This window comes from Mustela nigripes, chromosome 2 (assembly GCF_022355385.1).
Source record: "Mustela nigripes isolate SB6536 chromosome 2, MUSNIG.SB6536, whole genome shotgun sequence".
Taxonomy (NCBI): domain Eukaryota; kingdom Metazoa; phylum Chordata; class Mammalia; order Carnivora; family Mustelidae; genus Mustela; species Mustela nigripes.
Window position 1 is genome coordinate 94389106 of NC_081558.1, and position 14216 is coordinate 94403321.

Genomic DNA, 14216 nt, shown 5'->3' on the forward strand with positions numbered 1-14216 from the left:
AATAGGTATAGATAACACCATACACTTAACACACTTCAAAGTGACATAGGTGTGGGGCAAGTGGGTAGGGGAACACATGCAAAAATATTGATAGTTGATAAGGTAATGTACAGATGAAGGTTCATTACACTACTCTCTCTTTTGTACACGTTTAAAAATCTTCACACTACAAAGGAAAAAAAAAAAAAAAAGAAAGAAAGCCAATGCCCAGGTCCCACCCCTGGAATTGAGAACAACCAGAGGATAGAAGATAGTAGATCTCTAATTCTACTTCACTCTCCTCAAGCATTTCAGACACTGCCAATCTATCATATCATCTTTTCACTGTAAAATTTCAAACTTTCTCCAACACAACAAAATTGCAGGTTGCCAATCCTACTCAAGCAGACTAAGAGGACAGATTATTTGCGATCTTCACACAAATGTGACAGAAATTGCCAGTTGTCCCCCAAGACCCATTTTCCCTCTTTCCTCAGTAATAGAAACCCTTATTTTTAGCTGATCATAAGGTTAATGAGAATAAACAATTTATGCTCCAACCTCCCTTGCCATGTGACTAAATTCTGGCCAATGACATATAAGCAGAAGTGATATACACAACTTCTAGAAAGTATCATTAAGGGAGTTAGGCCCGCACAGTACCAGCTCCTTCTTCCTCTGACAACAGAACTCCCAAGTTTTCTTCAGGGGAATTACCCTGCTCCTCACTCTCCAACCACAGGCTTCTGTCCATCCCCAGCTCCAAGGTGGGACATGTGACCTAGACCAAAGCCAGTCACAATCCTGAATTCCCAGGGACCTGTGAGTGGCTCCCAGATGGATAGGAGATCAAAAACAGCCAAATACAGGACAGTGAAAAATGGCCCAGATCTCTGGGACCAAAGTGGGCCTTCTATCATGCCAGCCTTGAACCTGGGAAAATGAGATACTGGCATTGGTGGCCCCACTTCCTACCACACAGACAGACTCTTTCTGAGAATGGAACCCACACTAAAGAAGAGTTGCCAACAACTACAGAAAAACAAACTAATTTCTAGTGCCATCATCTGATTCCAAGGACAAGCCACATATGAGTCCCACCAGAGCTCTGAATTTTTCAGTTAAAGTAACCAATAGATTCTTTATTGGCCTAAACCAAGTTAAACTGCTGCTCTGGCATTTACTACTAAAAGGATTCTGACCTTTTTATCATAATTAACATTGTATCATATTATTCCTTCTGTCCCACCCACCCCCAGACTATGAATTTCTTGAACACCTGAGCCAGCATGACTTGTGCCTGCCTCCTCAGAGCCTGGTCCAGGGCCAGGCCCCCACAGCAATTCATGAAAGTGTAATGTCCTCAGGCCACACTTGCCATACAGATGCAAATGTTCATATGCCACTCCAGGTAATGAAATGTCACTAGGTTGAATGATGGAGTCACTTTCAGGAATGGGGCTGGTGGTACCACAGTACCACTCGCTTGCTACAGACTGATTCTACACACACACACACACACACACACACACGCAAACACACCTTTTTATATCACACTGCTACATACACACAAACCTTTCAAACACACACACTCACACCCTCCATAAATACACACACCCTTACACACATATATATCCTTCATTCATTCATTCATTCATTCATACACACACACACGAACCATAAATATATCTTTAGATGCATACTTCACACACAAACATATGTTAGACACCACAAACTCTACATACATACATACACATATCCAAACATTCACATGGTAGACACACATATTCACACTGTCCTTAAACATGCACAGCCTCTACATTCATACCTGCACACCCTAGACAGGCACCCTCTCCACAAACACACACACATATTATACACGTATGCACACACATCCTTCAGATACACACTTGCCCCCCAACACACACACACATGCTGGAGAACTTGATGAGACATCTCTAACATCTGCTCTTCACCCCAGAAAGCAGAGCCCATAGTAATCCTGGGACCCGGGGTGCTGGTGCCCAGGTGGCCAGGTGGTGACTGAGCCCACAGCCTTCCCCATCCCCGACCCTGCAGAGAGTCCTCACCGCGTGGTAGCTGTGGGCCCCTGTCTGCAGGAGCAGCTGCTGTAAGGTGCCAATCATCTTGCGACGCCGTCGGCTCTCCTCTCTCACACCCCTGAGCTCGTCGGCCTGGCGCCCCAACTCCTGCTGGCCACGCTGCTGCTGGCCCAGGCTGGCCTGCAGCCGGGCCTCCAGCTGGGCAATGCTGGTGCTCAAGCAATCCTGGCAGTGCAGCAGGTATTCAATGATGAGCTGGGCCAAGCGCAGCACCTTGAGCAGCACCGGGTCCACAGGATGCCCACAGCGGCTGCATGCCTCTCGGTCCAAATTGCAGAAGGTCACCCCGGTGATGTTCTCCTGCAGGGCGGCCACGTCCAGCTCCCGCGCCACACGGTCCACATCCAGGGCGCTAATGCGCCTCCAGTCCACGCTCTCAGAGCGAGGCTGGAACTTGAAGGTAGGCAGGGGGTAGGCCCCAAAGAAGGTGCCACTGAGGCCTTCAGCAGGGGTAGCTGGGGACTGCATGGGCTGAGGAAGCCCTGGGCCGCCCACCAAGGGAGGGTGCCACCAAGGCCACGGCAGCAGGCACAGGAGCTGAGAGAGGGCCTGGAAAATAAGGAGGGGTTCCGAGTTTGGTGAGATGCATCTGGCTGCAGGTACTGTACACCTGGCCAGCGGGAGCCTAAGTGGGGCAAAGGGAGGGAGCTGGGCAGCAGCCATATTACCCATGGGATGCACTGACTGGGTGAGAGCTGAGGGAGCCAATGGTGTGACTCTGTAATCACAGGGATGGGGATTCAGATCGAAGCCTTGGGCAAGTTCCTTCACATCCTTATGCCTTCTGTGTATATTGGGGATCCTGGAGTCTACTCTTCAGGCTTGTGGTTAGGAATAAGGCAAGTGAAGCACCCAGCCTAATACCTGAAACATAGGAGGTCCTCTTGCTAGGAATGAGGCAAGTGACTCTCCCCCACTGCTATGTGTGTGTCCCTGCCAGAGGTCTTTGTCAGAGGGAGGGGTCAAATGTCTAAGTGGGTCCTTCTGCAACCCTATACTGACCTCACGATAAGTTCCAATAACTTGCCATGGGAGGCAAAGCCTCCTAACCACCACCACACTCCATCCTGTCCTCCCGTCATTACAAGACTACAGCCGACCAGGAATGCGCTACATTCCATAAAGTGTGCCCCAACTGTAAAGTGTGATCACAGGACTATGGTCCCCCTGGGGGGATGTGAGTAAGATGATGGCCACCGCGGTCTGGGGAGGCTTAACAGAGCAGTCATGTCTCTGCACAGACTCTACTCCATCCATGATGGTCTTCCTTTCAAACCTACTGGTTTAGAAAAGAGGTCCAGTTTGTTCTCAGACTCCTCTCCACTCTCTTGTAAGACACATAAATTGTTCTCTCTCTTTAAAAGGTAATTTGACAGTAGCAAGAAGATTTTAAAATGAACATTTCACAGCAAAGAATTCTAATTTATCCTACAGATAAACATATACAAGTGTGCAAAGTCACTTGTGCAAAAGGGTCCTGTAGTATTGTTTGTAACAGCAAGGTACAAGAAAAAATACAAGAAAGTGAAGTACGAAGTACAACAGGGGATACAAATGGTAATTCTATACAACGAAATACTATGCAGCTATTGATAAGAATAAGGCATCTATTCACACAATAAAACAGAGAAATGACTATGTGTCTGTGTATACATATACATAAATACAAGTATACACACACATAAATATACACATATATATACATATGTATTTCCACACCTATTTAAATGATAACATAATCACATCAAATAATGATTTGCAAAATAAAGATATATATATCTCACATATGTACCTATCTATATCTTTCAATATATGTCACATAGCTATAGATCTATACATATAACTCACATTATTGCCTATGAGGAAGGAGGGAAATGAGGGGTGAAACCAGGATAAATAAACGAATACATGGATGGTGCATGGGTAGGAGATGGATAAATAGACAAGCCTTACACAGAGCAATGATGATAATGATACATGTATATAATATATATACATATATACACACGTATGAATGATTCATATTTGTTGCTCATACGTAATAATAGCAAAACAGAATACACTGTTTTATGGTTCCTATATGTGCTTCATTGTCTATCATTTCGTTACCACAGACTACGGTATTTCTAGAAAAATGAGCAAGCTGTTAGTAATGGTTGCCTCTGGGAGGAGGAAAGGAAGTCGGAAGATTTCGGTTTTCCACTTTCCCCCTTCCTATACTATCCAGTATATCTTTACATCATCATCTATTACTTTAATAATTTTTATAGAAATAATACAATTTCTGCCCTTGACCTTCAAATATGACCTGGGAACAATAAGGACAGATGAACTTATTTAATCAAGTTCTTTCCAGATTATGTGATTCAAACTTTTAAATACAAGAGAAAGTCAGAGGAGAGAGAGGTAACTGATCTCATGAAGGGGAAAGGCCTTGTGGGTTTGTAAAGAGGGGAGGGGCCTCCAGGAAAGGTCCCTGAAACCCCTGAGCCTTCACCCGAGAAAGACAGTGAGGGGCCTGCACCACATGCCTGCACCCTGCGGGCCTCAGTGCAGCAAGTGCCAGCTCCTGCCGGACACAAATTCTACATGCAAACCTCCAAGCAGCTGTCACAATTCCCATTCTACAAACAAGGAAACGGATTTCTGGAGGGGGCTAAGAGTCTTGCCCCAGATTGGGAGGCCAGAGTTGAAGCACAGTTGGAGGTGCATCTGGCCGTAAAGCTTATGGACTCTGAACACTGATTCTTGAGACTCTCTGCCCTTAAACTTGGCTTTGATCAGATCATGACCGCTTATCCCTCAAACTCATTCATTCATTCACCCACTGCCCCCCTCATTTACAGCATGCCTACTCGGGCCAGACCCCGTGCCGGGCATTGGGGCCACCAAGGGACAGGAACCACATACCGTCCTTCACCCAGGAGCTCCGCGTGGCCCCTTGCTGCCACCGCACCATGTCCAAACTGCTTAGCCCAGCCTTGAAGACTGCCCGCAGGCTGCCAATGGCCCACCTTTTCCACTGAAGCTCCCACGCTTCCTTTCTCATCTACTCTTCCCCAACCAGACTCCAAAACCAAAACCATCCAGCCACCTGCACCCCCATCATGGCCATGACAAGATCAGTCCATTTCTACTTATTGTGTTCTGTTATTTAAACAAACAAACAAAAAAAAGAGAGAGAGAGAGACTAGAGTCCTGCTACTTACCATGCTGAGCTCCAAGCTGCAACTGTGTCCCTGGAGCCTCAGAGACAATTGTCACAACAAGCTATGCCTTGGAGCAACAGCAGGTTACCAGGCATGCTGTGGGCAAGGGTAACAGGACACCTGCTTCCTGTCCTCCCCCAGACAACACAGAGCTCACCTACAACTCACTGTTTAACTATTTAAGCTTTGGCCTCAACTGTGTGCCCGCAGTTCTCTCTCTAAGAGGAAGGCTAAGAATGCTCCATCGGCAAAGGCAACTCTCACCTTTTTGAACGTTCCTTCCAGCCTCTTCCATGAGTAATTACTATCTTTTTACCCTTCTATTAACAAGGTGGGGGAAAGGGGAGAAGGCAGAGGGGATAGGGCACGGGCAGTGCTCCTGTGATATTCTGCTGTTCACTCATGACCCATCTTTCCCTGCACACTCTCCCTGATGATAAGTTCACACATACCCACAGCTTCAGCAACCAAAGGCCTGCTTTAGGCTGATCCTCAGCAACTCCCAGATCTCTTTTTTTCTGGCCCATTTCTCTCTTGGGACCTTTAGATCCAGCCTTCCAGTACTGATTATATCAGAAACTGCATAAACAAAATCTTTAAAAAAAAAAAAAAAATGGGGTTAAAGCCTCTGCCTTTGGCTCAGGTCATGATCCCAGGGTCCTGGGATCAAGCCCCGCATCAGGCTCTCTGCTCAGTGGGGAGCCTGCCTCCCCCTCTCTCTTTGCCTGCCTCTCTGCCTGCTTGTAATCTCTGTCTGTCAGATAAATAAATAAAATCTTTAAAAAAAAAAAAAGAGAGAGAGAGAGAGAGAGATTGCAAATCCAAATTCGCCCAGGTCCAGGAAGTAGCATTAAATACAGGAATGTGCCAGGTATAAGAAAAACCACAGTACAAGCTTGAGGATAAAAGGCAACTGACTCCCTACCTTAGTGTCCAGGATCCAATTAGGCAGCAGTTCTCAAAGTGTGGTCCTTGAGCAGCAGCATCAGAGCATCAGCAACTGCTGGGAACTTGTTAGAAATGTGAATTTCAGAATTTATTGATGCAGAGCCATGGTGGGAGGGAATCTTGGGGATTGTGGCAAATTGGGGAGTACATGACCCGTTTAGAAGGGCAGCCACCTTGGGGCACCTGGAGGGCACAGCTGGTTGAGCAACTGACTCTTGGTTTGGGCTCAGGTCATGATCTCATGGGTCTTGGAATGGAGCCCTGGATCAGCTCTGTGCTCAGCAGGGAGTCTGCTTGAGATTCTCTCCCTCTGCCCCTCCCCCAATTTGTATGCAGTCACTTGCTCCACCCACCACCACCACCACCCTGTCTCTAAAATAAATAAATAAATCTCAAAAAACAAAAACAAACAAAACAAAGGAAAGGGCAGCCACCCCTGGGCTTCAGCCACAGGAGAATGGATTTTCTGCATTCTTCATTGGCTAATCCCAAATTCACTAAAAAGATATTCAAACACCTTTATGAACCGTTTCCAAACTACCTTTCTAGCTGCATCTCCCACTTACAATATTACTTGCTGTCCAGCATCTCCCACTTACAATATTACTTGCTGTCCACACATTCATATCTTCAGGCTATCTATTTATGGGCACTGTTTTTAAATGCTTCGTGAAGAATAACTCATGTAATCCTCAGAACAATCCCTCAAGGAGGTCCTCATATTATCCAAACCGCAAAGAAGTAAAGAAGTTTTTCCCAGATGCAGGAGGCAAGATCCAAACCCATGCAGCCTGCTTTCAGAGTCTGAGCTCTTAGCCACTATGCCACCACCGTACAGATGGACCTCCACCACCTCCCCCTGCTCCTGCTGCAGGTGAATGAGTGTCTGCTTCAAGGCCTTGCTCACACCTGACAGCTACCATAATAAATCCCTCCCCAGGCCCAGAGTCAAAATGCCCTGCCCCTCCCTGGGACTCCTGGAGCCCAAGGTATACTCTCCTCTGGGTGCCTTACCATATTCTGGTCTGTACTGGTGTTTCTGTGCAACATTCATTTATTCATCCCATCAGCAAATGACTCCTGAGCCCCTTCCAAGTGCCAGGCACAACAACTGACACTCAGAATTGACGGTGACCCAGGCAATAGTCCCTGCCACCATTAATAAAACTAGTTACCAGGGGGCGCCTGGGTGGCTCAGTGGTTTAAGCCTCTGCCTTCAGCTGGGGTCATGGTCCCAGGGTCCTGGGATTGAGCCCCGCATCAGGCTCTCTGCTTAGTGGGTAGCCTGCTTTCCTGTCTCTCTCTGCCTGCTTGTGCTCTCTCTCTCTCTGTCAAATAAATAAAATCTTAAAAAAAAAAAAATCTAGTTACCAGTTCTGCACACACAATTATAAGGTCTTCCATGCACTATCCCACTTAGTTCTCCCTACCACCTAGTGTACAGATGAAGAAATTTAGAGATGACCCAAGAGGGCAGACAACATCCCACAATCATACAACTAGTAGTAAATGATGGTGTCTGGCGCTAGACTTCAGAAAGACAGAAAAACAGACAGGATTGACCATACAGAATGGTATGTGCTGGGGTAGGAGCTGGGACAGGGTGCAGTGGGTGTACCAAAGAGAGCCCATGGCAGGACATTCCTGCCTCCTTTCTCCTCCAAGTTTCCCAGCTAGAAGTTCTGCAAGGGCTGAGACCATGGCTTATTCATATCTGTTGTATTCCAACCCTGAGAATAAGACTTGCAGCCCAGATTGCTATTGACCTGGGCAGAATTATCAAAATCTTACTATCTCCCTCGAAAGTCTATATTCTTGGGTATTTGGAGAAATGAGCCTATGAACCAGCAAGAATAGGATAAAGAGGAAGAACAGAGCTGGGAGTCCTTAATTTGGACCCACAGGAGAGAAATGCCATTCAGACTTACCAAAATGCTGGATTTGTTACAGTATGTGTCCACAACCTGATCCCACTGGCCGCTTATGAAAGCCTAGAAAATGGGAGCCCGTTATGGGTGGGCTCAGGCTCCTCAGCGAGAAGCCCCAGGGCCCACATTAACTATCCAGATATGGCTGCAGACCTGAAACCCTCATGTTTACACCTTGACCATATTCTGTAAACACTGAGGATAGCACCCCACTCCCAGTTATACAGAATTCTGAATTAGGGACCTGAGTGCATGTGATCTTACTGAACCCCAGAAGTGTCATGCCTGTCTTCCACTAGAACCCCCAGGTTCTCAGAAGTCTTAGGGCTCTGCCATCCAAAGGTGAGCAAGAACTGGGGGAATTTGAAGATTATGATAGTAGCCATCACTGATTAAGTTTCTGTGTATCAGGCACCATGCCAGCCTTTAAAAGTACTATTTCTAGCCATCATACAACCTTGGATGTAGCTATGATTTGCCTCATCTGACCAACATAGAAACTGAGGCTCAGGAAAGCTGAGGGACTGGCCCCAGGTCACTCAGCGACGAGATAATGAAGCCAAGATTCAAATCAGGTTCTGACTCCAGAGCTTTTGAATTATGCCCAGCTACCTCCCAACAATGACGATAATGACACAGAAATTACTTCCCACCATGGAAATGACAGTACCTCAGATTTCTTGACCAAACTGCAGGAACTGAAATTTGATGGCAAATCACAACAGGATCAGTGCTGGGGACCTGAAATCCCTTCTGTATCTCCACGGAGCTTAGCTGAACGGGACTCAACTGCACAGCCGGCATCCAGGTTAGGATGGCGGGAGACAAAGCCCAAAGAGAGTGTGGCAGATTACCTGGAAACTACACACCCCAAAGGGCAGTCACACTGTGCTTTCTCCAGGCATCAGCGGACTGTCTTCCCCACACCTAGGAGTAGAAACACAAGGCAGAAATGACTTGCTATCATTAGAAAATTCAAAGCTGTGTTAACCATCTCTGCATGTTTTGGTGGGGTCCCAGGAAGCTTCCCAATCCTATATCAATGTCATGAATTCGTAGGACCCAAAGGAACGATTATTTATGCTAGCATTCTAAATTTGCTTCATTGTTGAACAGATAGTGTCTACTTGGGGCAATCCCACAGTCAAGAGAAAAAGCCCATCTACCACCCTTGCTTTGCACACCCCCAATGATGGGGTGATCACCACCTCACAAGGCAGCCATCCCACGGTGAAACAGCTCCTGGAGGATTTATGGTTCTTCTGAAACCTGCCCAGCTATAATTGGCCAAAGAGAACTTGCTCAAAATTCAACCAGACAACTGATCTTTTTAAATTCTGATTTTTTTTTTTTAATATCAGTGGAAAGCTAGACTCTACCACTGCAGCTGCCACTTTACTGTCTCTTCTGCTTCCTCAAGCCAAGAGGAGCTATTAGGAGAGCCAAGCTATCAAGGCAGTTGCCAGGCAATTATTGACAAGCCTGCCCTCACTCCCTGAGCTACCCTCAGCAGCACCTGCCCTGGGGAGCCCAGGCTTGTCATTAGCGCTAATTGTCGTGGCTGCCAAGGAAACCTTCACACAGTTTGCAAACAGGCCATGCAAACACACCATAGGCAAGGGATCCCAAAGGAGAGGAGAGTGACTCAGGTGCTCTCCTGAAAGACTATCGTTACAGATCTTCGACTTATTCTCTGCCTCTGCTGTTTTATAAAGAAAGATGTACACTTTCTACTCCTTGTTGCCCTTCCCAGGTGCTGCACCCACTGCCCGAACCATCGAGTGGCACACAGCTCTCCCCTACAGCTGGCTTGCATTCCCGGGAACGCAGGGAATTACCTGGTAATTTTATTTACCAGGAGGTAGTTTTATTTATTTTTTTTTAGTACAGTTGACACAAAATGTTGTGCTACTTTCAGATGTACAACTTAGTGATTTGACAAGTTAATACTTTATGCTATGTTCACCACAAGTGTAACCACCATCTGTCCCCTTATGTCACTTCTACAGTATCACTAACTGCATTCCTTATGCTCTGCTTTTTAGTCCTGTGACTTACTCACTCCAGAACTGAAGCTCTGGATCTCCTTCTAAGAAGGTATTTTTAAAAGACACAACCAGCAGATTTGTAAAAAAACATCTCTTAAGTTTTTGTCACAAAAGAATTTTCCTTAAAATTAAAATCAGGGCTAGGATTTTAACTGGCGTTACTTAGGAATATTTTGGAGGGGAAGATTACAAACTGACATGACCTGTCTTCCCAGGTGCAGAATTGTCAAAAATCAGCACTGCTTTTCACATCTAAAAGAATATGAGTTTAAAAAAATAATAATAATAATAAAATAAATAAATAAAATATGAGTTTAGAATATAATGGTGTTTTCTTTCCCATGAAGGAGTCATTGCGTCTTGGCAGGTGTTATTTTCAGTCATCAAACCCCCACAAAATCCTCCCTAGGGGTGCATGGCCTAGCAGCAGCCCCCCAGCCAGGACCCGCCCTCTCTGAAAAGGGCCCACAAGAAGGTTCACCACCATGTTGTCCCCTTTCCTGCTCCCAGCAGTGTCCATTGAGCCACAAGCCTTTTAACCAAACTCCAGCTTTTTGGCAGAACCCAGTTAAAATCCATGAAGGAATTCAGGTTTCTGTTCCCAACCTAAAGTATATAACTTCATGGGACCATTTTATCAAGCTGGATGGTATCCAAAACTATTTCCACATGAGGAAGATGTCTCTAGACTCTTGATGCTGAGAGAGAGAGAGAGAGAGAAAAAAAAAAAAAAGACTGCTTATCAACCACTTGACTGGAGGACAGGCCTTCTCTAAGAGGAGTAGTTCTCACTGGCTAGTCTTCAGCTCTGGGGGCCAGGAGAAGGTGATGAGAGACCTCCCTGACAGAGGCGGTAGACCACCCGCCCTGTCTGCTGAGTTAAGTGTGAGAGGCCACAGTCAAAGCACCTCACACTCACCAGGCCTCTCTTCAAAGTCCTTTTAGAACTCAAATTCCCCTAGACAACCGAGGGGCAGGAAAGCCCTGAGCCCTAAGGAGTGCTGGATGAAGAGTAGGCCTGCCCAAGTCCTCCAGACCCCCTTCTAGACCCTCGTTCCAAACAAAAGAAGTCTCCCCTAGATCTCGTTATGGAATGATCGCCATTTACGTGCAGAACCCAAAGCATCAAGTCCTCCAAACCATATTTACTTTTTTCAAAAAGTAAGCATCCAAGTCTGTCCACCAAGAGAAGCCCAGTCCTGGGGGATGCAGTCACTCCTGGTTCCCTCGGGGCGGGGTTAGGGGGAAGGTACCTCGGTCCAGAGGCCGCCAACGGAGCTGGAGGTGAGCGGCGGCGGTCACCCGGTCGCCCGGCGGTCTAGCGGCGGTCTAGAGGCAGCTGGGCAGTGCCGCTCCCGCAGCTCCCGGGCTGGGCCCCCACAGGGCGTCCCAGCCGCTATTGTTTAACCTCCCGCGGCTCGGCACACACTCCGCTGGGACTGCAAGGGCGCTCCGCACCCCAGCCCTCCCCGGGCCGAATTCCTGCCATAGTTTTCCCACGCGGCCCTGCTCACCTGGGTGCCGCCGGAGCCGGCAGCTGTCCAGAGTCGCGGGCTCCCCAGCTTGGCCCCGGCCCCGCCTCCCGGCTCGTTCCACCGCCCCCACCGCCGGGAGGCAGTTCCCGGAACCGCCCGCGCCACGCGGGCCGCGGATGCACCCCCCGGAGCCTAGAGCCTGGACTACCTCCCCGGCGGGGAGAACGCGGAGCAGCCCAACTCCGTGCCGCAGACCTGCAGACCCGCGGGCCCCCGAGCCTTCCGCGCCAGCAGCTGGAGGCCCGGGGTCTGCGATGCCGCCGGCTCCGGGGATCGCAGCCCCACCTCCCCCGCAGGAGGGTGGAGACTCTCCCCAGCGCCCCCGGGGCAAGCTATTTTTAAGTCTGTTACGGAGGCTGGAGGGAAGGGAATGCCACGTTTAATCCGTCGGGAAAGTCCGGGATCCTACGGAGGGCCTCGGCCTTGCTGAGAGAGCGGCCGCGTGGAAACCAAGGAGCTGGACGCGCTCCCACCTACACACACACACGAACACGCATACGCGCACACGCCAACAACAAAGGCTGGCCTGCTGGAAAGCACGAGCAGTTGCAGAACTAGTACTTAAAGCAAGCAACCCCACAAGCCCCAACCTTCTAGCTTGCCATGTGGATCCAGCTCTGAAATCCAGGACCAAAGAACTTTTTCTCTCCTGCTCTTGGTCCCTGATCCCTAGCCAGTCACTGCTTTACCGAGACCCAGATTTCTGGGACTTTTTTTTTTTTAAGCCTCACACCCCACCCCACCCCCGCTCCAGTCTCAATCTGTCACACTGGGTCTTGGGGCAGCCAAAGCAAAAGTGTATGGGAGCAAGTGTTAGAAGATGTAGAGAAATCGGACCCCCGTGCATTGCTGGTGGGAATATAAAATGGTACAGCTGCTGTGAAAAAGAGAACAAGAGAACGGTGATTCCTTAACTAAGTGAAAATAAAATTACCATATGATCCAGCAATTTCATTTCTTGTTATATACTCAAAAGAATGAAAACAGGGACCAAAACAAATCTGTGCTCACAACAGACTTATTCACCATAGCCAAAAGGTGCAAACAACAAGTGTCCTTGAACATATAAATGGATAAACACAATGTGCTACATACATACAATGAACTATTATTCAGTCTTAAAACATAGTGAAATACTGGGGGCACCTGGATGGCTCATTTATTTAAGGGGCTGCCTTTGGCTGAGGTCCTGGGGTGGAGCCCCACCTGGGGCTTCCTGCTCAGTGGGGAGTCTGCTTCTCCCTCTCCCTCAGCTTCTCCATCCTCATGCTCTCTATCTCTCTCTCTTTCAAATAAATAAATAACTTTTTAAAAAATAATAATGAAATACTGATAATTCCCACAATATAAATGAACCTTGGAAATGTTGTGATTCCATTTATACGAGGTAATGGGAATAGTTACACTCATAGAGATATTCCTGAAAATGGAATAGTGGTTACCAGGAGCTGGGGCAGGGTGAGAGGAGTGTAGTGAATAAGAAGTTATTGTTTATTGGGTACAGAGTTTCAATGGCAAAGTTCTAAAGATGAAGAGTGGTGTTGGCTGTGCAACAATGTGGAGGTACTTAATGCCACTGAATTGTGCATTTGAAAAGGATTGAAATGGTAAATTTTAATGGTATATATATATATTTCTTTTATCCCAATTTTTTAAGTGGAAAAAAAAAAAGACCTGGGTGGTCAGGACCAAGATCAAGTAGGGATGTCTGTAGGCCATCTACTCTGATGGGAAACCTTGTTCCTCCTCTCCCTCTTGGCCAGGACACTTCACCCCAGGAGTTCCTGCCACCTACTAGAAGAGAGAAAAGAATCAAGGCTTTAGTCAATTAGCACTGGGGAGCGGTCACACTCTGCTGTACCACCTCTGCCACAGCACACGCAAGAGTTGGCAGCACCAGTGGGGACAGGGATATAGTCCATGACAAGGAACAGGCCAAAAGAGACTGACCCTAAATGGCTAAGCCAGGGAACATCACTGTCTCCAGGAGAAGCTGAGCCATAACTATTGGATGGGAAGAGAAAAGAGTGGGTTCTCAGTACCTATGGTTTGCATCTGGCCCCTTTGCCTCTCACCCCTTCCTCAGCCAGTGACTGACTCAGCACAGCCATCACAGCAGGTTTCCTTCCTACACTTAGGGATGTGTTAGGAGACAGTGTGACAGACTGCCCTTTGAAGGTGGACTTTGGAACCTAGGAAGCCCACAATAGGAGTACTCTCTGCTGTCAACTGTGGCATCACAGCTCGGAAACCAGCTCCAGAGGCAGCTCCAGCTTCCAGAAGGACACTTGAGGTGTACGAGGCAGATCTCCCAGCGGAGATGCTGGCCATGCATGGTAACTGAGGTAATTTTAGGTCAAAATTATATTGTTGGGTTCACAGTGCTGATGTGTAGACAGGTATAGAGTCAAAGGGAGATTTTACATAAAAAACTGGTTTGTTGATT

At 47.5% G+C, this 14216-nt stretch overlaps 1 protein-coding gene across 5 annotated transcripts in view; it reads right to left on the reverse strand.

The window, feature by feature from the left end:
- DZIP1L (DAZ interacting zinc finger protein 1 like) overlaps nt 1-12032 on the reverse strand; it is a 42875-nt gene extending 30843 nt beyond the window's left edge. For 2 of the 5 annotated variants that reach the window (XM_059390987.1, XM_059390991.1), the window contains exons 1-6: nt 11489-11743; nt 8858-9114; nt 8188-8250; nt 6237-6321; nt 5764-5905; nt 2070-2651 (exon numbers count right to left, since the gene is read on the reverse strand). In XM_059390987.1, coding sequence (XP_059246970.1) covers nt 2070-2651; nt 5764-5838 — 657 coding nt within the window. In that variant the 5' untranslated portion in view covers nt 5839-5905; nt 6237-6321; nt 8188-8250; nt 8858-9114; nt 11489-11743. The other 3 variants (XM_059390988.1, XM_059390989.1, XM_059390990.1) reach the window with 3 other exon arrangements.
- Nucleotides 12033-14216: the final 2184 nt, after the last annotated feature.